General features: G+C 40.3%; 2 protein-coding genes across 2 annotated transcripts in view; one reads left to right on the top strand and one right to left on the bottom strand.

Moving 5' to 3' along the window:
* GALC (galactosylceramidase) overlaps nucleotides 1-27,109 on the bottom strand; it is a 74,920-nt gene extending 47,811 nt beyond the window's left edge. The window contains 9 exon segments of the mRNA XM_079128983.1: nucleotides 1,321-1,451; nucleotides 5,581-5,594; nucleotides 5,597-5,618; nucleotides 7,425-7,549; nucleotides 7,552-7,563; nucleotides 18,997-19,110; nucleotides 21,077-21,140; nucleotides 21,391-21,459; nucleotides 26,893-27,109. Of these exon segments, the coding sequence (XP_078985109.1) occupies nucleotides 1,321-1,451; nucleotides 5,581-5,594; nucleotides 5,597-5,618; nucleotides 7,425-7,549; nucleotides 7,552-7,563; nucleotides 18,997-19,110; nucleotides 21,077-21,140; nucleotides 21,391-21,459; nucleotides 26,893-27,087 (746 nt within the window). The 5' untranslated portion in view covers nucleotides 27,088-27,109.
* On the top strand, nucleotides 17,393-18,162 carry LOC306654928 (28 kDa heat- and acid-stable phosphoprotein). Its single transcript, XM_079128979.1, has one exon. The coding sequence runs from the start codon at nucleotides 17,442-17,444 to the stop codon at nucleotides 17,985-17,987; it is 546 nt and encodes a 181-aa protein (XP_078985105.1). The 5' UTR covers nucleotides 17,393-17,441; the 3' UTR covers nucleotides 17,988-18,162.
* Nucleotides 27,110-27,326: the final 217 nt, after the last annotated feature.

The following is a 27,326-nucleotide window of genomic DNA, read 5'->3' as shown; positions in this document are numbered from 1 at the left end:
TAGGCATCTATAATATCAAGAAACTTACATTTTTGTGTAATATTTCTGTAAAAGAATTTACATCTTTAGAGATAAATGGTGAATTTTTATGCAAAAAATAATATAAAATGTCCAAGATTTGTTTCAAAAATATGTGAAGAGTAAGGAAAAAGGAGTGGGTAACTGTGGTGGAAAACTGATCAGCCGGTCTCAGTTTTTCAGGTTCAGTGACAGGAACATAAGTATTCACTATATTATTCTACCTACCTTTGTGTACTTTCAAAATTCTCCATAGGAGGGAGAAAAAAGTGTATGTAGAGATCAAATAGAGACTTCACATTAGAACAAGTTCCACACATATACATGTTCTATTTTTCAAATGTTTTAACACTCTAATGGCAGATAAAATAAAAATTCACTGGGGGATCTCAACCCTGACTTCTCAGGGCCCAGAGAGCTGAGGCAGAAATGGATTAAGGAATACGGTCAAAACTACACGACTAAGGACACATGACAAAAGTTAGTCAGTGAGGTGAGCACACCAAACCATTTACAAGGGTTCATGCAAAAACTCCCAGCCACAGTGTTATGGTTTAGATCTGGTGTCCCCCAAAATCTCACAATGCAAGACAATGCAAGGAGGTTTGGAGGGAAATGATTGGGCTGACCTTAACCTAATCAGCAGATTGATCTCTGATGGGATTGATTGAGTAGTAACTGGAGGCAGGTGGGATGTGCTGGAGGAGGTGATTCATTGGTTCATGGCTATGGGGTATATATTTTGCATCTGGCTGCTCCCTGATCACCATGTGAGCTGCTTCCCTCTGCCACACCCTCCCTCCATGATGTTCAGTCTTGCATCAAGCCCCAAGGAATGCAGCCGGCCTTCTATAGATTAAGACCTCTGAAAGCATGAGCCCTCAAATAAACTTCTCTATCATTGTGCTAGTCGGGTCATTTAGTCACAAACGCTGACTAAAACACACAGGAAACCTGACTTAGGAACTAATTTCACAACACTGCCTTTAAAATTTATAAAATTAAACACTACTCTGCCATTAATCTACATCAGGCCCCGTTTCATTACTCCAAAGAGCTACACCTACTTAAAACATTACCAAACATTTCTTTGTCACAGAAAGATCCCTGAGTACATACATTTCAAAGGGAAAGGTACGAACCATGAGTTAGACATGCTTTAAGCTTTAAGTGAATGCCTTATCTTCTGAGAAAGTAATCAAACATAATCAAACAGGGAAGAGAAGACAAAAACAAAGACACAGTCCATACCCAGAGCAAGAAGCCAGAAAATGCTAGTTTTCAAAGTAAAGTGTGCCTTACCCAATAACATCAACCACCTTCCAGAGTGCAGAGTCCAGCAGCACGGAAGTAGAAATAGGCTCCCAGAGATTATCACTCGCTATGATTTTGACTCTCTGTAGACCCTGAGAGTCCAGCATCCTTCTCAACACCTTTTGTGAGAGAAACAGAACACAGGAATTATTAATAGTTACAAATGAGTTTTTCACTATTGAATTATGATCAAAATAGCTAAAGTATCTTCAAAAATCAGCTTTCTGGATGATGATTTCAATATATATTATTTCTCAATAGAAATGTGCCACCTGGGATAAAAATGTTTTACAGAGTTTTCCCTCTGACTTTAAAATTATGTTTAACTAGAGAACTTGGAGGATAGAAGGTGAGTAATGTAAGTAAAAATAATCAGAAAAATAATATTACCCAGAAAAAAAAATCAATATTTTGGTATACTTTCTTACAGGAATTTTCCTATGTAGACATAATAATAACATTGGGATAATATCATACATACCATTCAGTAAAATGGCTTTAACCTCATTTTAAGTTTTTCTTAATGTCTGTAAATATTCTGCCATAACTAGAAATATTACAGTTCCTAATATTTTGTACCATATTAGAAGAACTAAGAAATACTCCATTCTTACTATCAAGTCTTTCACACTTATAAGCAGGACAGAAAATTTTAAAATCTACTTATAGGACTGCTCACCTACAAAATTTAAAAGAAAGAAGTAAAAAGTTCTAACAGGCAGTAAATGGACAAAGCACAAATTGAGAGCTTTCACTGGTACCTGGGACCATCTGTGGACCCATGAGGACTCTCAAGGCAGCACAAGATAGAGCGCTCACCCTCAGGTGTGAACACACTCACCAGGACACCAGAACTACCAGGGTGAACTAGAAAATCAGACCATGTACATAACAAAATGTATGGATTATCTATCGGTATGACAGGAGCAAAGAGGACACCATTTAACCCAGGATCAGAAGAATCTGATTTCACAGCAGAAGCAGCTCTTGATGAATGAATACAAATAAGCTCCCTGCTATCCATAAACCCAAGCACTTGGAACTGTCTGGCACATAGGAGCAGGTACTCAATAGTATCAGTTGAACCAATTAAGACAAGCAAGCATAAGCAATTTTGCAAGATTTCTTTTAACACTAACTTTCAGAACTAAGGAAATTTCCATTTAATGTGCTCCTTTAGGAGTCAAAAAATAAAAGCTCTAATTAAATTCACACTTTATAATGGATGGTTTCTTAAAACTAATGTATTGTGGTATTTCAGAAAATATGGTGATTGGAGTAACAATCTAAATTCATCTTTCAAACAAGGTCAGCTGAGTCTGAGGGAACCCTGAAATCAACACAAACAGATTCTTAGCAGTAGATAAAAGACCAACTTAAGATTCAGCATGAGGATCTCTATGCCTCTATTAGGAGAGCAGCCTTGAGTTTCATCACTATGAAACCTTCCTTATTGTTACAGAGAAAAGAGAGAGCAACTTAGTCAAATCTGCATTTGTCACTATGGATATACCTCGTATTTCTAGTCCTATTCCTAGATTATCACCAGTCAGATTGCTTACTTTTCTACACAGTACATTTGAATAACATTCAAAAACATACAAGTCTATAAGCTGTGATTTATAAATAATTTTCCATCCCAAAGTCAGTATGATTAGCAGCAATCTTCGAGCAAAATTTCACCTAACATATTTTCAAATGTTTTTGGTGTGAAATTTTCCTTTAAAAAAAAAATGCTTGGATGAAAGCCCTATTTATAAGATATATGAGAAGGATGAGTTCTGGAGGATCCAGAGACTGCAAATCCATTTTTTTCTACCACCCCCAGATCCTAGATAGAATCTTTCAGACACAATTTTAAAACACTAAGAACACCATGAAAACCAGACTAGATCATAAACAATTATGCAACAAAAAATAAATTTAAAATAAGTAGTGCCCTTACCATCTTTATATAAATCACTTGTATTACATTTATTTTTACTCTTAAAACCAAAACCTCATCCTTTTCAGTAGTCATCTTTATACTATATGGAATATATATTCATTAAGGTTATCATCAAACCAGAGCACCTACATTTGTCTTTATTATACTATAGATATCTCAACAGACTATAGATTCCAATAGAATCCTGCTACCAAAAAAATCCTGACAAAAACAAGCTAAAAGTTTCTATATCTTGAGACATTTTCCTTCAGGTAATATATTAAAAGAAAAAGGAATGAAGTCTAAACTGTTCAAAACACTGATAGTGAGTCTTAGATGAATAATTAGTCTCCCAAATCGGGTAAGTTCAATTGGCATAGAATGGCATCTAAATGGACTTAAAACAGTAAAAACTAATAATGATTATTATAGTTGTAATAAGTAAAGAAATAAATAAAATAGCCACTTCAGTTCCAAATCACTGATTTAAAAGAAAAACGTCAGATTCTAATACTTCTAATGCTTCTCACAAATGAAATAAAAACTAGAGAGACACGTATAATCACAAAATAAAACAAGCTTTGAAAAGTCAAATGTGGTTAGATGCAAAGCTCTGTACATTGCACTGCTGCAATCCTGTGGCAATGCTGTCCACCTGTTTGGGGGACACTATGCCGCACGTGAGATTGCAGCTTCTGCTCTGGGTTCTCGCTTTCATCAGCTCTGCTCTCACAGCAGTCAGGACATTCCATTAACAGGCCTTGAGCTTCGATGTCACAGCACCTCCACTGCCCCACCTCCCGCACCCAACCCACCTCTACTGTAATGCCTGTAGCCAGGAGATGACTGAGGAACCTGGCTCTGGTTGCAAGGGCAACTATCAAACCTAGTCTTCTCTGTGGCCCTCCATCTACAGATCAGTTAAAACGTGCCACCATTCCAGTGAATACATCAGTTGTACTCACTGGGCTCAGTGCCTGGCTTCTCCTCCTGATCTAATTCATCTTTCAAGACTTGCTCTTCCCCTGCAGTCCTCTCCATTCAGCCTTGGACTCCCTGCCAAGTGCACGCCCGCCCTTTGCCACTTGGGCAGTCCCTAAAAATCTTAAAAGATTCTAACTATACATCACCTCCTCCAACAGACTCCCCAGTCAACTCAGGGAAGGGTGCCTCCTGAGAATCCTGTATTGCACTCTTCTGTTAGAGAAATTAAAGCTGATATTTTAGTTGTCCATAACCGATTCTAGCCACAGCCCAGACTTCTTTTAGGCAGAATCAGTATTCTTTATCTTTGTGTTCCCTGCAGGTTTATGATGCCTGACGCTTTGGGTGTTAAGCAAATGTTTGCTGATTCAAGGGTTGAGTGATAAACAAAAGAAATACATTGAAATTATCTGCTTAAAAACATAAATACCCTATTTAAAGAAAAAATTTTAAAATTTAAAACAAAAATATTACCATGAAATTCTATTTCTTAGGGAAAAGTGACATAAGACAAGACAAATGAAGCTGAAATATAAGAATAACTCAACCTGAAAAGCAAAACTATGCTTAACAAACAGGAGTTATTATTATGACCAAGTTATTCTTGTTATGACAAGAGTTAATATTTTCAGTTTTCTCCTTTCCTGAAAAATAAAAATGATAGTATGCCTCACAGGAAGACTTATAAGAATCAAACTAAATAAATATTTATGAAAAAAGGCTCAAGAAATAACATAGTCTGCAAATGTGAGGTGCTACCTCTTTGCTAATCACAAATAGAAACATACTATAACACATTATAACATTACAGGAATTATAACACATTCTAATATTACAGGAATTCAAAGAAAACAAGAATGATAATATATACTATATATCATGTCATGACAATAAAAAGTTAAATTTCTTAAGTCCTTAAAGTCTAAAATGACATAATAATTATTTTAATAATGTTTATCATAAGTCTAAAACTAATGTATTTTTTCTTTTTTTGGTTTGTTTATTGATGCTTGAGATTGAATGCAGTTCCTTGTGCATATAAACACACTTTAGTTTCAGCTACATCTGGTCCCATAAAACTAATTAAATTTAAAATAGGAAAAGCCCACCCAAATCTTCAGATAAAGGCAATCAGAGCTTACAGAGAATTACATATGCTTTAATATCAAGACTGTACACTTCAGATTCTACTTCAATTTTATATCACAATTAGCAAAATAAATACCTGTGCTGAAATAAAATTACTACTTTAATTTTCCTACTAATTTTTGATGTAAGGAACCACTGGAATTATTCACAAATAATTAAAGATCACACAATATTAAAGTTGTGCATACCTTGATATAATGCTATCAAATGATCTTTCATTCCAAATCTGCAAAACAAAAAACCATTAAGTTTGAATTGAAAGTTCCTCAAATGTCAGAAAGTAGACAGTAAGGTGTCACTTCTCACACATCTTTCATTTTACCTGATTAGCCATTTTTCATACCTACAGAATCTGCTGCCATAGATTCATCATTTATAAGGCAACATAACTTCTTTAAATTCACATACTATTTTTAAAAACCTTAAACTATTTGGTGCATATTTTTTCAAAAATCCACTTGTTCCAGAGAGTGGAACATAGGACTAGGCATCATTCAATATTCAATAAATATTGATGGTACAATGTGTGCCAGGACTATCCTAGGCACTGGAGAACTAACAGATGTGAAGAGTGTTGTAATAATTCTGACAAGATCTCTACAGGCATACCTGAAAGTCACGCAGTAATAAGGATACTATACACAGGAAAAGATTTTAAGCCACAGAGAATCACAAGGTTGTGCTAGATCCCAAAAGAAAACCAGGAGGGACAAAAGCAATCACACACAAATCACTTAGTTAAGACTCATGAAGCCCGCGATTTCAATGTTGAAAGAGAACTTCTATGACTTTATTTTGCAATTGAGAAACTATCAACAACAGAGAGAAGCCTCCAATCCAGGTAATATACAGAGTTTCTTATCAAAGAAACTCCTCACCACAGCATGCTATTATCAAGTGTTTGTCACCCACTATTTACCAGAAAGATGGTATTTTCTAAAGATGAGTGTGACATAATAGAAAGCTACAGGTTCCAATCCTACATTCAGTCTCACTGTGGGTTAAAATGGCCTAACATTTAAGTTCTCAAATACAGACTAATTTTCAGCTGTAATTTGGAAAAGCCTAGAAAAACAAGTACATCTGCACTTCAGGTTTCCTACAGCCTTTGTTCATGCTGGTGCAGTTGTGTGTTCCAGGGTCTACCCTGTTCTCTGGACTAAAGAATTTAATCTTGGTATCCCTAGAATATTACACCTTTGCAACACAGCAGGAATTGGGCAAGTGCTTGCTGATAATCTAAATCCTAACTGCATAAAAACTTAAAAATCTTCTGGCAGATATTATATTAATAAGCAAATGTTTATGGAGATTTACGCTGTGTATGAGTGAGCCCCACAGGGTTACCATGCAACCTGAGACACGCCTCCATCTGCCAACAGTTTAGCTCTAGAGAAACACATCATGTTTAATAGTGTTTAAATCATTAAAAGATGTTAAATAAAGTTTAGGACAGGGAAAGGCAGATTTCAGTCAGCCTGCCAAATCTAGCTACCACCTGTACTTTTACAGTCTGAGAGCTAAAAATGGTTTTTAGTTTAAAATGGTTACATTTTAAATAGATATATAATTACCATAAAAATATCTTTAATACTGCATTTTGACCTATAAACCATGAAATATTTGTGCTCTGGCCCTTTTAAGAACCTTATCAATCCCTGGTTTAAGAAAACAAGAGAAGAAAAAATGTGAATAATTATGAAGCTAACGGGAAACATAGTATTGGGTAAGAACTAGAAAGACTAGGAAAGACTTTGAAGAAGGAAAAGCTGAGTTGTTAGTATAAAAAAAAAAAACTTTAAAAACAATTAAGAGAAGGTATACACTCAGTACAGTTTTTAAAACTGGGAAGAATTTGGATGGGGGAAAAAATGTAATAAAGATCCATATAGTTAATCTGTGTTATTATCAGACAACAAAAGAACAAATTAGTTTCATGACACAAAATGGTTAGTCAACAAAGTGCTGCAGAATCAAAGTACTTTTAAAAATTACAAATATTCAAAATGAATATTTTAAATATACTACTAACTCCAATATAATCAATGTCCAAATCATGATAACGCTTGGCACCCAAAATCCAGCTCACGATGTAGTAGGCAGTCAGCTCGAGATTTACGTAAGGCCAATTGAAACCATTTCCCAGCCATCCGGGAAGGACCACGGCAACCCTGTGGAGAGAGGGAGAGAGGTGAAGGTGGGGGTGAAGAGCTGGCATGGAGTGGGGACTGCTAAAAGCTGCTCTTGCTAAAAGCTCTGATGCTTCACTTGAGCCTGCAGACATGTCCTGTGGGGACACAAATGTGGCACGTCTGCCTTCACTTGGTCTGTCTCCTTCCTACCTTGTACTCTGCATGCAGACACGCTAATCATTTAGTGTTCATTTAAAGCTGGTAATCCTCCCCCGTCAAGCCTGAAGGTACCAAGACAAGAGTAACCAAGGGTCCTCATGATCAACAGACTGTCTGCTGTCCCGGTCCAAACCCCACGAATGGCACCTGAAAGTCTCCAGTCGCCGCCCTGAACCTGCAGGAACTAACTCCACCTTGCCTTTTTGACATGTCCTTGTGTCCTCAGTCTTTTTCTCCTGCACTTACCTTAGCTTCCAGAAACGGCGAGCCTGGCAGGCAGATCATCCCATGAGACTGCCCCCCTAAGCTTGGACCAATTACCCCATGATGAGGGTTCCCCCTGGAGCAGGTGCAGTCATCCCATGATGGAACCAAATGACCCCCACCAAGCCCAGAGCCAGCAGGACCCTACAGAACCAGACATGTGACAATGACCAACCAGACCACTGGCTAACCGAGACGGACCACCCTGACAGCTAAGCAGACACCAACCTTCGCCTTCATTCCCCTTTCTCTAAAGCCCCAAAGCTCTTGTCAATGCCTCAAGACAGATACTAGGTCACCTGACCTCTGTTCTTCCTGGTGTGGCCGCTGAATAAAGCTCTCCTGCCTTGACCACTGCTCATCTCTTCAACTGGCTTTTGGGACGAGCGGCCACACTCTGGTACCAGCACTACTGAAAACAGTAAGAACACTCAGCTAAGCCACAGAGAGATAGGGAGTTAGGATAAGAAGAGAGAAATATGGAATATTAAGGGAAACACCCTCAAGCCACTGAGATGGGGAAAACACAGTCCTAAGCCTTGGCCCATGCCCTTGAAAAATGAGGGAAATACGCAAGGGCAGGAAAACTGGCACAAAATTGTGGTGCTCCACCCTGGATCCAGCTCCAGTACAGCCCCTGATACAGCCCTCCTATAAATATTGGACCCTCTTGAGACAGCCCGCATTCTCCCTTAAACGTGTCTTCCTTCCTAAATAAACCTGTCTATGCCTTTGTCTGGCTCATGCTGAAATTCTTCCTGTCTCATATGTCAAGAGACCCCTCTGTCCTGAGTTGAGCTGCCCCCTCCTCTGGGAACTCCTTACACCCTTCTCCAGAGACATCTCTTCTCCCATGATATCTGTCAGTGCCCAAATATGGGGCTTCAGAGGCATCGACTTTGGTAAGTGTTATCAAATATTTTGTCTTGACTATGACTATTCCATTAGTTCTGTAGCTATAAACCTCTCCCTCTCCTCTCCCTCTCCCTCTCCCTCCCCCTTTCCCTTTCCCTCTCCTTCTTCCACTTTCAACACCAGAGAGCCTAATCTTACTCCACCTCATTTGCCATGACTCCCCTTCCTAGGTGGCTGGGAAATGCCCCCAGGCCACGTAGATTTAAGTGGCAGTAAGGTGGCAGCTGACACAGTTAGTTCTAAGATCTAATAAGAGTCTTTGAACTCAAACCAGGGAGCTCAGGGGTCCTTTTTAAAGCTCTTTCTCTTATGCTGCACAGTGGAAAACAACAGGTTTTTCAACCTCTATGGGACTTAAATGGTGATATTCTTACTTTTCCTCTTACTAAACCAAAAAACGCTTTTTCCCTTAAGAAGATGAGTGCTTGTTTATAAAAGCACAGAAGACAAGAGAGTCCCTTAGGCCAACATACCCAGTTCCTGAGATAAGCGGGGGAGCTCAACTCAGGACAAGAGGGAACGTAAATTGCTCATTTGGAAGATGCATATGAAGGATTGGTCTCCCAGTCTTGAGCACCCCTTCATTTTGCCAAATGTGGGGTTCACCCAAGACATATTCTTGGAGGGACCTGGCCTTGACAGGACAAAGCAGCTACCTCCATTATCACCATGTTAGACCCTCAGTGGCCAATCTAACTCTAAGCTTCTGCTATAAATCTCCCAGCCTAAGTTTTAGCTCTGACTTTTAAGTTCTGAGGGACACCTCGTGGCCAGGCCTCCCTCGCTCCCTTTCCAAACTCTCTTTGCACAGTCTCACTTACCTGCCCCAGCTAAACTGTTCTATCCTAGAGGTTACAGTTCTCACTGCCAGGGAAACAGGGGACTTGTAAAAAGGTGATGCAAGGCTGTGCCCTGTCAGGAGTCGAGGTTTATGTGTGCCCCTGAGAGACAACGGTTTCTCAGGCCTGTGGGAACCACCCTAAACTCTAGATCCCTTCATTCACATGGTCAGTGAGCCAGACAAATAACTCAGTGCAGGGTGGGAAATTGTCAATCTCACTTCCCCCTTAATTAGGGAGGGGAAGAAAAAAGAAAAAATGTCAGTTTTAAAATAAGTGGCAGCAGCCACAGCACCTCCCTGGGTGGGCTCGACCACCGACCTTTCAGTTAACAGGCGAACGCGCTAACGGGTTGGCAGGACAGTGAGGGTCATGTTCAAATCACAGCGTAGACCCCTGCTGCTTGAACAAATTTCTAATTAAAATTCACCTGACTTTGTCCTATTCCAAAGTGCCTCTAAGCTCTCTACGAGGTTTTTGTGCCCTCGCTATTTAAAATAAGAAGAAATTGTAAATTTTTGGGTGCACCTAGATTACTTGAGATCTCAGGAACCTTTTTTTTTTTTTTTTTTTTTGCGGTGCCAGGGATTGAACCCAGGGCCTTGTGCTTGCAAGGCAAGCACTCTACTGACTGAGCTATCTCCCCGGCCCAGGAACCTTTTTTTTAAGGATTTTTTTCTTATTTATTTTCTCAAGGTCTAGGTAGGGGCTATCAAGCACCCTGAAAACTGCTTAATGTGGACAAGGATGCTCGTACCACAGATCATTTGGGACAGACTTAAAGGTTCAATCCCAGCTGGGGACTTAATGAGTACCCCAGAGACTACATTGTTGGACAGACTGGGAGGTCTGATCCTGATGGGGACACATAGAATATATCCCAAAGATACTGTAAGGGGCAGACTTTTAAAATAGTCTGATCCTGGTTGGGGACTCCAAGAGTACCCTGAGGCTGGCTTTTTTTGGTTTTGTTTTTTTTTGTTTTTGTTTTTTCTTTTCTTTTTCTTTTCAGAAACCTACATTAGAGATTATGGGTAATTTAATCTATATCCCTGAGAACTCACCCCTTGGGTACATATTAAATAATTAAAGTTAAGTTTAAGACAGAGGACTTAAATCAGTTCCCTTTTTATTTCTGTAACATGACTGGGTCCCAATATAAATTAGAGAATGGAGACTTGGTCTGTAAATGGGAAAAATGGGCAGAGATTTGATTATTTGGGCCTCCCACTTTCCTCAAACTGTCTTTAAAAATGACTAATTGTTCAAAGGTTGTAATCTTAAGTGACTACTCGGGGCTAACTCTCGAACTCACTTGAGACTAAAGAAAAGAGAAAGATCTTCCCCTTAAAAAGGTTCTTAAAAAGTGAGAATAAACAGTGGTGATGGCTGACATGGATTTATCTCATGGACAAACAAGTGGCCACCTGAACCATTGATTCGGTGTCCAGACGTGATTGACAGACCTCGCCCCAGCCATTCCCAGCTGTGCAGATCTCCCTTTCACCCAGGTGTTGGGAATGTCAGTCCTGACTTGCTTCAGTGTCCTGTGAGAGGAAGATGGTGCATGGGACAGAGGAAGGCCTGAGACAACTAAAGGCAGCTGACCGGGGCCACACCCCAGTGCTGCATGAAGGTCTCATGTACAAGTCTGACACCAACAGCCCTCAGGGTTACCAAATATTAACCACTGTCTTTTCTTTCTGATCTACTCTGCCTGATGGTGGAGGGTGCCAGTGACTCTTGGATCCTGAGATGAAGTATTAGTCTGATCTGAGGCCTTTGGGAAGGAGGTGGCCCATTAATCCCCAGAGCCCAGAGCATGAGCGGAGCAGTCCCTCCCTCTTCTGAAATGCTTCTACCCCAAGTCTGTCCCTGGTATCTACCTCTTAGGGATCCTCTGTGAGAGACCGCCATGATAGAGCTCCTCTAGCTTTGAAATGAGACTGCCTCTAGGCTCTCACAAGACACCTTTTCTTCTGCACTCCCCTCACGTGGCAGGAAAAAAAGACCAGAAGTTCTGTCTCATTCGTTTAGAGTAAATTTCGCCCTTGTCTCTCCTAGTTCAGGAGTCAAACTCTTTATTTATTTTCTCTATTGGGGATATCATCCAGAGCACTGACAGGCTTGCCTCCCACTTCAAATTGAGGAGCATGATTTAAAATCATGGTCCTGTGAGTATGAGGACCCAAAAGGACAAAGAGAACATGTAAGACAAATTGTAAAGGCACAGTTAACTGGCAAATGTCCTCCCTTACATTAAATAGTTATCAGTGAAACGGCTAGTGCGCTCCCTTCTCAGTGAGGCCAATTCTCCCCATCACCGCTATCAAGTTCATTAATGACAGGCTTAAGGCAGACAGACCAGGAGTTATTACAAGAAAGGCGTCTAAGGGTTTCATGGTCTCCCAGGATAATAAGTCACATGGTCGGGTGGATAGTCCAGAGGCTTGCACCTTTTTCATGGCCACCCATGAAGGAGAACAGAAGTTAGGACCACACTGGTAAGGCAGCAGGTAAGTCCAGAGGTCATGGAAGGAGGGGTGGGAACTGCTGACCACGAGAGGCTCCAGGGTCGGGGAGACATCTCCTAGCTAAAGACAGTGTCGTTGGCATAGGTGCCCGTGGTCTGTTCACTTTCATTTGTGTTTTGTTTTGTTTTGTTTTGTTCAGAGGAGAGCCTTAGCCTCAAAAATAACACCAGGGGACAATCCATTTACAGTTGAAAACAAGGAACTGCCTGATAATTTTCTACATCAAACCTGGTATGACTACCAGCTGAGAGAATAACATAATGGTCTCAAAGGGAAACACAAACACCTTAAGAGACTGGTTTTACAAAATGAAGAGGGGAGGGAAATGGTCAAGTGCCCTACGTGTGAGATTTTCTTTTTTTTTTTTTAATAGGTCATTTGTTTTTGTGGTGAATTTGCACTTGATCCTGCATGCCCAAATTAATATATATTGTTCTGATTAGTCTTGTTTTGTCTACAGAGGGTTTCTGTTTGTTTTTTTGCCCTCTATCTGTTCTTCCTGCTGTCTTTATTAAAAAGTCAATTATTCAAAGGAAAGCTCAAAAATCTTTGTTTCAGTTTGTTTTTTATGTATATTTGTGCATACCTGTGTGTTATATGTGTGTCTATATATGTATCTTTGTATATCATTTACATGGTACCAAAATTAGCATATAGATAAATGACCACTCATAAGTTAAACTTTTTAAATAAAGAATGGACCCAAATACATTTTAGTTCACATGACTTAGACCTTTAAGGAAAAAGTCCCATTTACATCAGTTAAACAGATAAGAGCAAAGATGTTTTTTAAATTATTAACCCACACTTTTTTCTAAGTAGTCAGGTAATCAATAGAATATTGACTTCTAAAAACTGTCTGAAGTATAATGTCCATTGCTTCTAGGATTTTTCTTCAGCAGGGAAAAGAAGGCTTACACTGTTAACTACACCTGACACTGTTAACTACACCTGACTGATATCCTGGTTTTCATGGGTAACTTAAAGTTAACAGTTAAAAATTGATTAGATTTAACATCAGTGGAATTAATCTTCATAAATGTGTTTGTTAGAGGAGACACCTGATTAATTTTGCAAAGTCAAAATACTAAAACATCAACTACTAAATATAGATTCAAGTACTCTTGATTTCTTCTATAAGGGAATATATACGTGTACATATATATGCATACATATATATTTGAGTCTATTAAATGTGTTTTTATAAATTGGTAAATAAGAAGAGTTTAAGATTATTTTGTTTCTGAGTCTTCACTGAAAGCAAGAATATTAAGAGTTAAAATTCTAACAGGAGTAATTCTATATACAAAGAGTACAAAAAGTTCCAGCTGTGTTTCAAATGAAGTACTGTAAATAACACAAAGCATTTCATCTTATTAAGAGGAATAATTGGGGGTAAAAATCAGAAATTTCATAAGGTTGTTTCAGAATGTAAATTTAAGAAAGGGTCAGCAACTAGGAAAGAGATGTAAAGAAGTTGTAGGTATGGAACTAAATATGTTTGTCCAAGCTTTGTCTAAGTGCTATGTTAACATTTGTATTATAGAAATAAGATGCATTTATACATCAGATAATATATTTATTTCTGATTATCAACAGTGTTTCCTAAACATACAAGAAATTTAAAGTTATATTTTGATTTGTGTCAGGGTTGCTAACCTATGCAGACCTGTGATTATAGTTAGCCTACACTATGGGTTCTAAATTCTTCTTTAAAAGGACACCTGAGTTAATTTGAGATGATAACCCATCACCTATAGGACAGAATAGGATATAAGGTTAACTTCCAGTACTAATACTAACCCCAATTAAATGGAAGGGATAAACTATGAAATTAAGGACATCAAAGTAAACAGACCTGCTGGATATTTTAAAACCCAAAATTTGGGAACCAAAGGAAAGGAAGTAAAAGGGCCAGGAAAGCAATAGCCAGTATTTTGGTTCTTGCCCTCTAATGCAGCTAGGACCCAGGGGACCAATGGGACTGCTCTAAGTGTCCTGTAACTCTGGGTGAATCACTTGACCTCCCAATTGAGGGGATCAAAAGGACCCTAGAGAACAGGAAGCAAACCAGTGCACATTCTGAAAAGAGGAAGGCCATTAGGGAGGGAAATGTCCCTGTTGCTTCCAAGGGAAGCCACACATGGTCAGCAAGACCCTGACCTATCCTGGCAGATAGCACAACTGGTAGAGGAAGGCCAAAAGAGCCATGAGGTTTCCCACAAGCTCCCAAAAGTGACACATCTCAGCTGACCCCAACAGTAGATAGGAACAAGGCCAAATTTTGACCAACTTGGTCTTAAACACCTGGCAGGAAAGTATAACTAAAGAATGATCACAAATGGACATTAAAAAAGAATTATCCTTTATTTTATTTTTTTATTTTATTTTATTTTACTTTTAATTTTTTAGTTGTAGGTGGACACAATACCTTTATTTTTATGAGGTGCTGAGGATCGAACCCAGGGCCCCACACATGCTAGGCGAGTGAGAGCACCACCACTGAGCCACATCCCCAGCCCAAAGGTAACCTGATGTACAGTTGCAGCAGCCTTACCAAAAGTAAGCAAAGGATATAGAAAAAGAAGTCATTAATGAGTGTCTGATAACAATCAGAAGACTGCTAAAATGATGTTTTCCCTAAGTTAATTTTTCTGATCTAACAGACAAGCTTAAAAAAAAACCCAGATCCTGAGATACATACAGGCAAATAAAGCTATTAACTCTTACCTACCTAACTTCACTTGGTTTTTTCTACAGTTCGGATCTCTGGTAACTACACTTCTGTTCCTATTGTTCAGTCTGGGTCTTTTTAATCGAATAAAGCTTGTATCTTCCAGATTACAATTCCATGTTAAGAGGATGGCAACACAAGAATAGCAACACATCCCTGCAATTAAAACCAACATCTATCTCTAACAAAATAGTCAGGATGAGACTTTGATCCCTGACTAGGCAGGGTCATCACTCCTTACCAGTCTGAAGCAGCCATAGAAGACAGATCTTCACCCCTCGTCAACCCTTAAGATTAAGGGATCAAAGTCTCAGTGGGGGGAATGAGATAGAAATTTAGGATGAGGAGAAAAAAATATGGAATCAAGGGAAATACCCTCAAGCCATTGAGAAGCAGAAAACACAGTTGTAAACTCTGGCCCATGCCCTTGTAAAATGAGGGAAAATCACAAGTGTAGGAAAATATTGTGTAACTCCACCCTGGATCCACCTCCAGTCTGGTCCCTGATACAGTCCTATAAATATTGGATCCCAAGCCCAAGTCAGGGCCGCTTCTCACTACCTGCATTCTCTCTTGAATGTGTATCTGCTTTCCTAAATAAACCTCTGTCTGCCTTTGTCTGGCTAGTGCTGAAATTCTTTTCCATCACATTTATCAAGAACCACACTGGTCCTGAATTGAGTGCCCCCCATCCTCTGGGAACTCCTTGGACCCTTATCTGAAGAAATCTCTTCTCCAGTGACTAAAGGACATTACTCATCTGACCAAAAGGAAAGGTTATATACCAAAAACAAACTCTTAAAATTTCTTCCAATCTGTGGACACTAATTTCTTAGGACTCCTACAGTCAGATCCCATAATTCCAAAAATTCTTTCCAGAAAATGAAGTAAAAACAAATAATAAATGCCTTCTCTCAAAGACACTCACTAATAGACATGTACAACATTTTAACTTAACATTTCCACTCTACATTAGGATATTCAATGTTAAATTTCTGTTCTCTGAGGTCAGATCTACAAGTTCTAAGAAGTTATACTAAACGACCCCTATCAGGTAAGTGTAATACACATGTCACATTCACAAGCACATACTTTTACAATTTAAGGCTATTTAAAATATTAACAGATCAGGCAATCAAATTTAGAAAACTAATTTGTCCTGGTATCAATGTAAATGCCATTGACTCAATAGGAAAATACATCTTTGTTAAATGATATATATCAAGTAAGTCCATATTCTTGCAATAATTTTATTCATTAAGTTAAAAACTAAGAATAGGGGGCTGGGGAGATGATGGCTCAGTTGGTAAAGTGCTTGCCTTGCAGGCACAGGGCCCTGAGTTCAATCCCCAGCACCACCAAAAAAAACAAAAAACAAAAAAACTCAGAATAGTAGAAAAGCCCTGATTTCAGCTGTAAATCCTAACTTGGTTACTAACATGTTAAAATAAGCTTAACAGTTAAGATCCTTAGCTGTTAAATATATTACCAATCTAGTTCACCACTTAGAGGGGAAAAAATGAAATCAAAATGACAAAATGCTACTTTTCTAAACTAAGTACATTACATAAAAAGTGTGACATTAAAATAATGGAACATTTAAAACAATGAAATGCTAAATATAAACTGAAATCCCATGGTGTGTGAGTTTTTGTTGGGACATAGTTGACATGCCAGATTTTCTACATTCAAATGAGGTTTGACCTTGGAAACAGCCCAGTGGGAAGATATGTGTTCAATTCAATGCTGCTTTTATTGCTCAAAACATCTCTGGAATTTCTCACAAAAGTCCATTTGAAGGAACACATTCACTCCTCGCTTATTTTGTTTAGAAAATAACATTCTTTTCCTTGAATTTGTGGAGAAAAATTTTTTTTAAATAACTTGAAATCTAGTCATTAAAACAGATCTTTTCACTTAACTTGATTGGAACATAAACTCCTTTCAAAATAATGAATCAAAATGCAGTCTGAAAAAATTTTTTTAAAATACCAAATTCATTTCAAATAATGAAAAGATGCCACCACTCTGGATGTCTGAGACACTTCAGAGGTTCTGCATGCATTGCCACAGAACTGTGAAATGAACACACTCCCACTGAGCAATTACCCAACCACCTGACACTAAGAACCTGCGTCCACATGGGCGATAATTGGGGTTTGGATTACTCAGTATCCTTGGTCCCTGAAAGAGCGATCTGCATAGCCCTGGGGTTTAAAACAAACAAAAATGTTCTTATATGTACCTCTTCAAAAAAATGGGATCTATTACTGCACTTAATATATAATTTTTTAAAAAATATTGCCCTTTTACAAATTTTAATGAGAAATTTTGTCAAGTTAAGTTTAGCAACCCAGATTTCCGGTTCCGGTGTCAGTTCGAGGCGCCGCCGCCGCAGCCTCCGGAGCCGCAATGCCTAAAGGAGGGAGAAAGGGAGGCCACAAAGGCCGGGCAAGACAGTATACGAGCCCAGAGGAGATCGATGCCCAGCTCCAGGCTGAAAAGCAGAAGGCCAGGGAAGAAGAGGAACAAGAAGAAGGTGGTGATGGGGCTGCAGGTGACCCCAAAAAGGAGAAGAAATCTCTAGACTCAGATGAGAGTGAGGATGAAGATGATGACTACCAGCAAAAGCGCAAAGGCGTAGAAGGGCTCATCGACATTGAGAACCCCAACCGGGTGGCACAGACAACCAAAAAGGTCACGCAGCTGGATCTGGATGGGCCAAAAGAGCTGTCAAGGAGAGAACGAGAAGAAATAGAGAAGCAGAAAGCAAAAGAGCGCTACATGAAAATGCATTTAGCTGGGAAGACAGAGCAGGCCAAGGCTGACCTTGCCCGGCTGGCCATCATCCGGAAACAGCGGGAAGAGGCGGCAAGGAAGAAAGAAGAGGAGAGGAAAGCAAAAGACGATGCGACTTTGTCAGGAAAACGGATGCAGTCGCTCTCACTGAATAAGTAAGCACGGCCATGGAGGAGAGGCCAGGGGCTGGGCCGTGCCGCCAGGACCCCTGCTGTGCCACCTGCCCTGCGCCCTGGTGCCACTGCAGCAGCCCCTCGCGGCCAGGAGCCCCCCACGGCCTGGGGCCTCCTCTTCATCTTGGCACAGAAATCGTTTGGGGGGATGTGGGGGGCTCGGGGGGAGGGGGCAGCTGCTATCTTTGAGACAGAAAGATGCAGGACAGCATTTCATATGTAACCATTTGAATGTTTTTGCTGTTTTTAGAATTCAGAACCCTGGTTGGGGGACGGGGGGCGCCTGGGAGGTGGGGTAAGAAGAGCTTCCGTTTGTCCGGTAGAGTGCACGTTAGTCGGTGGTCGTGCCAGGGCAAGCTGCTGATAAGTTTGTGACAACCAGCCCCAGTCTGTGTTGCCTGGGTGCTCACTCAGAGAGGCTGTTATCTGGGAGCCTGTGCTCCTGGGTCCCTGAGGGTCATGGCTCATCCCTGGCCAGTCCCCTCTGACGCCTCTCTTCTGCCCTTCCCCGCCTCATTCCCACCCATCTGGCCAAGGGCTAGTGCCCATTTTTAACCCTACCCATCGATCATTTCAACGAAAACCTCTGTTTACTGTGCAGCACCCAGGCAAAACATGCTCCACAAATTCAACTTGTATATTTGGCAGATTAAACTTGACATTATCGTTAAAAAAAAAAAAAAAAGTTTAGCAACCCAGAAAAGAAATGGAATTAAGTTCTAAACCTGACCTTGCCATTAAGTATCTATGACCTTGGGTCAGTGGCATGATCTAAATGCCCACTGCTTCTTCTATAAAATGAGAAAAGTAACAACTTATTCCAGAGGCATTACAAAAACCTGACATAACATACAAGGGCAGATAAAAATAATTTGCTATTAATAGCATACTGGTAAATTAACTTTATTAGTATTTCAATATTAGCATACTGTATCAACATGGTTTATAATTAAAAGTGAAAGGAGAAGAAACAGCAGAAGCACTGCACTTCTTACCTATAAGTATAATATTAGGGTTCCTCTTCTTAGCTTCCTCCATTAACCACCACTCGTATCCTCGGAAATAATTCTCATCTAGTGTATAATGCATGTGGGAGGGTTCAGTACCATCTGAATAGGAGAGCAAAAGAAAAGGGAAATGCATCACGAATTGCGTTTCTTGGGCCATTTACACATATACACTTCACAAAAGTAGTACTCCAGTTCCAATCTGGAAGCTGGGCAAATAAGAAAAATTTTACTTAACTTGAAGATGGAGGCTACTATGGTTTGGATCTGCAATGTCCCCCAAAGCCTCCTATGTTGAAAGCTTAGTCCCCAATGCAGCAATGTTCAGAGGTGGGCTTTGGGGAAATAACTGGGCCATGAGGGCTCTGACCTTGTCAATGAATCGATCCACTTATGGGTTCATCATTGAATAAACTACTTGAGGCGATAAAAACTGTAGAAAGCAGGGCCTAGTTGAACACAGTAGGTCACTGGAGGTGTCCCCTGAATAGGTATATCTTGTTCCTGGCCTCTTTTTCTATTTCCTGGCTATCATGAGCTGAGCAGCTTCCCCATGCCAAGCCCTTCAACCATAATGATCGGTCTCATACCAGGCCCAAAACAATGTCAGTCAGCCATGGACTAAACTGTGAAACCCTGGGCCAAAATAAATATTCCCTCTTTTAAGTTTTTTTTCCCTTGGGTATTTTGTCACAATAACACAATGACCAAAGCACATTATTTCATCCTGTTTCACTATTCTAAACACTAAGGGCATTATTATAAAACTACAACTTTCTATGAAGAACAGCAATAAGAGAAATGTCATTACTTTGTATAACTGAAAAGTCCTAGGACTATATTCTGCTAAGCTTTTGATTTCTCTAAGGTTTTCAAATCCCCATGTCCAACTTCAAGTTCACATTACCTCAACTTCCAGCCTCTCAATTGTGGATGTGAATCCCTATGCTCCTGAGACCCAGATCTTATACTCCACATCACGAGTAAGAATTTCAAGAAAAGAGAAAGGAGGAGTCCATGTCCCCATTATAACAATAACAAAATTCTATACTAACATTCATAGTTAGTTGAGGTAATTTTAAGCACAGAGGTAGGTAACGTTCATCAAAGTCCTCATATGTCCCCATGCTTCAGATGTACCTTGTCAGGTAGGGCCTTACGAGTAGGACACAGGCCCATTAAAGGCAAACACCATAATTCACAAAAACTGCTTGCATATATTTTTCTACCTCTAATTTAGCTTCAGCAAATGAAGTTAGCCAGTCATTATCAGTTCTGCCTAGAAGGTTTTGACGATCAAATACACATTCTCTTACAATCTCTTGGGAAAACTTTCTGTTATGGGAATTTTCTTTTGATTTTGATTTCCAGTTTTCCCTTTAAACATAAATACTAACACCACCACACAGAGATATCTGTTTTAAAAAATGACTTCCAAATCACTAGCAGAAAGAGTTAAATATAATCAGACCCATAAAGAGTAAGGTATATCTAATCATTGAGAGAATAATTTTTCCTTCTTCCTGAAAACCAGAGTCCTATAAACTTCTGATTGACCACAGGTATTCCACAAAGCCAATCAAAATAGTGACTATGAAGACTGAAGACTTAGTGGTTAAACACAGTTTTGTTTTTAAAAGGAAAAAGGCTATACCTCTAAAATACAGATAGCTTATAATTTTAAGGCATATTTTTAAAGTTAATAACATCTTACATCTTACACGTCCTATACAAAAATTAAAATCTTTCTTTATTAAATTCTCCATAAAATTTTAAACTGCCCTGTTTCCCACTAATGTATATAGTTTTTAGAAAACTATGGATTTGTTTACTACTGATTACTTTGACTAAATAAGCAATTTAAATTCTGAATACTATTTTGAAAAATTCCCATTTCTATATTTTTTAATAATTACAGATAAAAAAAAAGGAAAAATAAGAAACAATCTACTAAGCAATAATCAACCTCAAAAAATCTGGTATTTATATTTTGAAATCACCGTCCACAAGGTTAAGTATAAATTAAAATGTCGGGGGGTGGGGGATCCTATTTCCCAAATACTCCTACCTGTTGTTTGCCCATCACCACCTATTTCAACTTTTAGAATATGCAAAGAGGCACCAAAATTTGGCTGTGGAAAGAAATAACAGTATTAACACTGCTTCATCATGTGAAACCTCAAGACAATTACTAGTAACTACCTTTCATTTTATAGATGAGAAAACAAAAGCATAGCTTCAAATGGAAGCTCATTCTAAAAGGAACTTGCCATATATTTTTTCAAAACCTAGAACTGTGAAACTGATACAGTTTTATGGCTGAAATCCACCATACACTTTCTAAAACATCACAGGTCCATTAAATAATTATTTTTTCATTACCTTAAAGAGATAATCCAATATTTCAGAACGATAGGGCTCTGGGTAATTTACTAGAAGTCGGGAGGTTGCCTGAAAAAAAAAAATAGCCAAAAATGTGAAAAAAAATAAATCCAACCATGAATTCTCGTCTATAATGCACATGTAAGCCCCCCTGGCATGCTCCTGCTTAGCCAGCTCATGGGAAAGATGGAGGTGTGGAAAGTCATTCCCAGGTCGCTTGCTTGATCTGGCTTTGCCTGGTCTAGCTTTGCCAGTCATTGGACAAGCAGGGCTGTCATTTTCCCAACAGCCAAAAGGTTCTCTTCTGCTGGGACACAAGGATTGGCTGGGAAGTAGCTTACTAAGGCTACTGGTGAAATCATGACTGTAAACTTATCTTGAAACTTGGACTTTGTATCTTAAGACCATTTGTCAACAATATGGCCAGGCTAAGATGAGCAGGATGAATCTCAGATAGCTTCACCCTCAAGGTCCTGCAGGAAATTATTATAGGCAGCAATGCTGAAAGAAAGCACTACTTTACTCATCCTTTCTAAGTTCATCTGCTTCTCTTACAAATGACTACACAAGGATTCCCCAAGCCATGCAGATTAAGGAATCCTCACAAAAGATTGGCATCGGAAAGAATGGAAAGACATATACAGAAAGTGCAGGGGCTATACATGGCCACACCTAGACCATGGCAGAAGACTGCTTGAAAAAAGAAAGCACAAAAACACTATCTGACCCAAAATCTATTCTTTAGGAGGCAATATAAGCAAGAGAAATAAAAGAGGTAGATTTTCAGCATGAAACAGTAACATGTCCCTTGGCTTAGAAGCTGGACAGACCTAGGTTCAAAATGCTGATACCTTGCCAGGTCTCTAACAGCGACAAGACACTTGACTTTTATGGGGTTCAGCCTTCCATTCTACCTTCTCACAAATGCTACCACTGACATTCAGTAGTGCCCGTATTTATTCTCTTCACATCCAGAACCTCCCCAGTCCCTGCCACTGAACTGAAGATCCATCTCATAGCTCCGTACATCCAGACCAAACACAGCACTTGTCCTAGATCTGCCCCTCCTCCTACATTTCCTTTCTTACTGCAGAACATCTTCCTATACCAAAAACCTAGGATCAACCATTCATCAAACCTCCCATCCATCTGCAGTCACCAAGATGTCCTTAATGTCTCTTAAATCTATCTCCTACTCTTCCTGCCGCCACCCCCACATCTAACCTAGGCCCTCCTCACTTATTAGGATAGTGTAAATGATCTCTAGCTTCCCATCTTCTCCCTGTATTCTACCCTCCACACTACTTATGCTCCCCAAATCATGAATCTACTCTGTTTAAACCTGCTAACAACACCCCCTTCCCACTAGCTTTTAGGATAAAGTTCAGAACTGTTCAGTTTTACACCCAAATCTCTTCGTTATTTGGACTTTAATTCTAACATTTTGCCCTGATCACTCTCACATGTTCTATCCAGACATATCAAACTACTTTTTTGTTTCTTACTGCCCAGAATACACCCTGTTCCCTCACTGGGGAAACTCCAAATTCATCCTTTGGCTTTCAGCTCACCTTCTGTATCTCCCCACTGACTTGGTGTAAGTACCTCTCCTGCAAGCACCCTTGGCACAAGGTTTGTATCTCTACCATAATTCTAACTCTGCACCTAATCGCTGCTTTACTTTGCTGTCTCACCTCTAAATTCCTTGAGGACACAGACTGTCTTACCCAAGTTGGTATCCTCATCCTGTGCTATTCAATTAACATTTCCTTACTAGCTTTTTTGTTGTTGTTGCACTGGTACAGGCAACATAATGGAGCAGGCTCTGAGTCAAACAAAGTTTGCACCCTGACCCTATCATTTACAAGCCATATGATTGTAAGCAAATCATTATAATTATTCATCAGCTGTTGTAAGACTAAAATAAGATGTCCATAAAAAAATTAGCAAAGTTACCAGGAGATAGAAGCTCTCAAAAAATGGCAGGCATTGTATATACAAATTTCTTTTAAAATATATTGCTTTCAAAGAGTTCACAGCATAGCAGAGGCTCAAATGCTAAAGCTGGTACTCTTTACATGAATGAACACCGTAAGAGCACACTAACTTATTCTTGACCCTAGTAAACAAACCTTCACACCTTGTATTATGCCAGTAGAACTGTGAATTTTGCTGTTTGGGGTTATTTTGGTCTGTATATATTCTTTCCATTAACACAAAAAGTATCAGCCTTAGAAAAACACACCATATTATTATGCTATTGCAACACAAAAGCATTAGTCAAAGGCAACATAACCAAATGATGAAATGCACTAACCATCAAGCAATAATATATTTCCAAATTGCTGATCACACTGCTTGAAAAAGGCCTGAAGCTTTTCACAAGACCAGGAAGAAGCCTTGAGATAAACATTTCTACATTCAAAGACTTGAAATAATTTCCTCCATCCTAATCCCTAAAACTTGATATTAACCAAAATTAACCATGTGCCAGACTGTCATCCTAAACACATATTATCTGTCCTCACAATGCTCATACCAGACAGGTATCACTGTAGCCCCAGAAAAGAAAATGAAGCAGAGACGTTAAGTAACCTGCCAAGGCCACAGCGTGAGTGGCAGATTCCAGCACATATCCCAAAACCCTCTCAAGCCCACATTCTTAACAACTGCAGCAAAATGCCTTCCCTATGATCTGAAGATTCAATGAGAGCATTCTAAACATGCCCACAAACCATGCCAGGTACCAAGGATTCCACAAAAAAAAAAAAAAAAAAAAAAAAAAAAAAAAGCTTGAACTGGTATGTACACATAGTAGTGTGACCATTCACGTTCATTATTTATTGATCTTTTAAGATGAGAAATGTACTATATACTTAGAGACACTAATAACATGAATACTTTATCAGATTATCAGAGTTTCTTATTCTGGGTTATGAAATGATTCTCATTTTAATGATTTTAAGATGAGATAAACATAATAGAATCAAACACTTCCATTTTTCAATAAGGTTATACAATAGATTTAATAACAGAAATAAAGGTATCAGAAGGAAAGATCAAGGCCTTGTTATAAAATATTGGCTATTTCAGGTGTGGACCAGAAAAATAAAAAAGGAGAATGACAACAGTGAAGAACAATTAGTTCATGAACCCACAGGTTCCCCCAGAAATATGCATCAGGACCCACTGAAAAGTGCAAAAATCAAGAGGGAGCGGTAGAATTAAGAAAATGATTTTTCCCCAAGCTGAAGGTAAGATTTCTGATCATTCTACAGTCTGGGTCCCCCATACAGCAAGCAAGCATCCAAGCTTGTTCTGGGTTGAATTTAAAGATGGAAGTTCCCATCTGACTCAACCCAACAAAACCAGAAGTTTAAGAGCTCAGTCTCAACATTTGCAAATAAAATGAGCCCTAGATGTGATCAAGGGTATAAGAAAAAACAAAACAAAAACACCTATCTCATCCAAAGGTCTGGCAGCATTCAAAGGTCTTGAATGCCTGGTTCCCAAGAGCCCAAAAGTTACAATGGCAGGAGGCAAAACAGAAGCAAAAGTTACAAAGAGTATGTGATGAGATAAGTAAATATTATTAGGCACCAAGAACAATCATGCCACTGAAGAAAGCTCCTAGGCTTAGAAGCCACCTTGTTGGCATGTCCAGAGAACTCAGAAATGACCAGCTGTGCCCATTCACAATTACACCCAAAGCTACAATTACCTTCCTGTTTCCTTTCAAATAAATCCCATGGAATGCCCTCATAAAAATAACTCATCCCACTGCCTTCACCAAGAGAAGACCAAAAATACAAACCAACGAATGAAATTCTGGGACAGAAAAAGGGCATTTGGTGAAAATTAAGGAAATCTGAAAGAAGGAAAATTTATCAATATTGGTTATGACAAAAGTAACCCTTCTAACATGGGATGTTAATAAGGGATACTGGCTACTAGTATATAAGAACCCTATATTGTCTTCATAATTTTCTGTAAATCTAAAACTACTGTGAAATTTTAAATCATTATTTATTAGTGTTTTAATTACACAGGATAATGGGTATCACTGTGGCATTTTCATACATAACATAACATACTTTGATTAAAACTACCCTCCAGTACCCTCACTTACTCTTCAAATCCCCTTCCTCTTCTCTAACAGTCTCCCTACAACTTTGACGTCACGTGTTTTGTCGTCGTTGTTTGTGGGCGTAGTTTGTTTATCCTCCTAGATTTCACACGAGGTTAGAAATATGAGACACTTGTCTTTCTGGTCTGGCTTATTTTGCTAAACATTATGATCTTCAGTTCCATCCATTTTCCTACAAATGACATGATTTTGTTCTTCCTTATGACTAAATAATACTCCATTGTGTCTATATACCACACTCTCTTTATCCATTCTTCTGTTGACAGGCACTGAGGCTGACTCCAGGATTTGGTTATTGTGAATTGTGCCACCACAAACATGAGTATGCAGACACCTCTACAGTAAGGTGACTTTAATCCCTTCGGGTTATACCCAGGAGCAGTATGGATGGATCATATGGTAGTTCCATTTTTATCTTTTAAGGACCCTCCACATTGATGTCCATGGTGGCTTACTAACTTACATTCCCACCAACAGTGTATAAGGATTCCTTTTACCCCATATCCTCTCCAGAGTTTCAATTTTTAAAATTAATTTTTAAAAATCTCCTGAGATGTGTGAATTAGGATCATTGTCTCCCAACACCTATTCTGATAATTAACTGGTGAACTGGTTAAAATGAAGAGTCTCCCGTTGCTCCAGAACAACAAGGTCAGACTGCGGAAGGCAATCTAGGTTTTAACAGCACGCCCGGCGATTCTTATGCGCCCCGAGAGTGAAGCGCCAACATCTCCCTCCTCCCCGCTCACAGAAATAACCATGGGCAAGACACAGAGACCCCGGCTTCGGGGATGGTCCACCCTGGTGCCAAGCCCTCCGGGGGTGGACGGGGCGACCGTAACAACCCTAGACCACGGTGGGCTCGCGGCCTCCCACCAAAGCAAACGAAAAAGGTCCCAGCTAGTTCTGCCTCGCATCTTCCTAGAGATAAACAGAGGTGCCTCCAAATAAAAACCCTCAGAAAGGGGTCGCCATAGCCCGCACTACGGAGCGGGGCTTCCGCCTCCCGGTCCACCGACTCCCCCAAAGGAGCAGCGGGCGCCGGCGCACCCCGCTGGGGTACTCCCTTTGGCGCCAGGCGGCCCCGGCCCTTCCCGGGGCGACCGAGAGCGGCGAGGACAGACCTGTCACACCCCCTGGACCTCCGCGGACTTGATTCCTCAACCTAAGTGCCCCTGAGGTTCATCCTAAAGGAGCCCCGCTCCGCACCGGCCGCCCGGGTCCGCAGCCAGGCCGCGGGGAGCGGAGCCTGCGAACCGGCTTCCCGGTGCGGGGCGGCGCCGCAGGGCTCGTGGGCTGGGGCAAGTCCCGGCGGTCGCCGGCGTCCCCCGCGCTTCCCGCCACCTGCCGCTCACCCCGCCGCCGCTGACAGCGCCGATGCCGTCGAACTCCCGGCCCAGCCCGTCGGAGTCGTCGAGCACGTACGCGGCACTGGGCGCCAGCAGTGCGCACAGTATCAGGGGCACCGCGACAGGGCCCGCCGAACCCGCGGCGGCCGTCATGACTTTGGCTCGGCGTTGCCGGGAAGCCTGGTGCGGGCTCCCAGCCATTGTGTGGGTCACATGACACGGGTGCCCAGGGAGGCGGGTCCGACCGCCGCCATGATGGAAAAGGGCAGAAGGCTGCTGACGCAGCTCCTGCCATCTTGAGTGAGGGCCGCGGGCTGCCCGCGCAGCCGCAATAGTGTTGAGAGAAGGCAAAAGGAGCCCTTTTCTTGCGAGACACCCACCTTCTAGTGCTGTTGTTCCGCGGCTACTCTTTTGGCTTCACCTCATGGAGCATGTTAGTG

This window comes from Sciurus vulgaris, assembly GCF_902686455.1.
Source record: "Sciurus vulgaris genome assembly, chromosome: 2".
Lineage (NCBI taxonomy): Eukaryota > Metazoa > Chordata > Mammalia > Rodentia > Sciuridae > Sciurus > Sciurus vulgaris.
The sequence above is the reverse complement of the archived record's forward strand: the minus strand, read 5'-3'. Positions and strand labels throughout refer to the sequence as shown.

Excerpts from the sequence above, each read along its gene's own strand:
- LOC306654928 (XM_079128979.1), top strand. The coding sequence starts at position 17,442 with ATGCCTAAAGGAGGGAGAAAGGGAGGCCACAAAGGCCGGGCAAGACAG.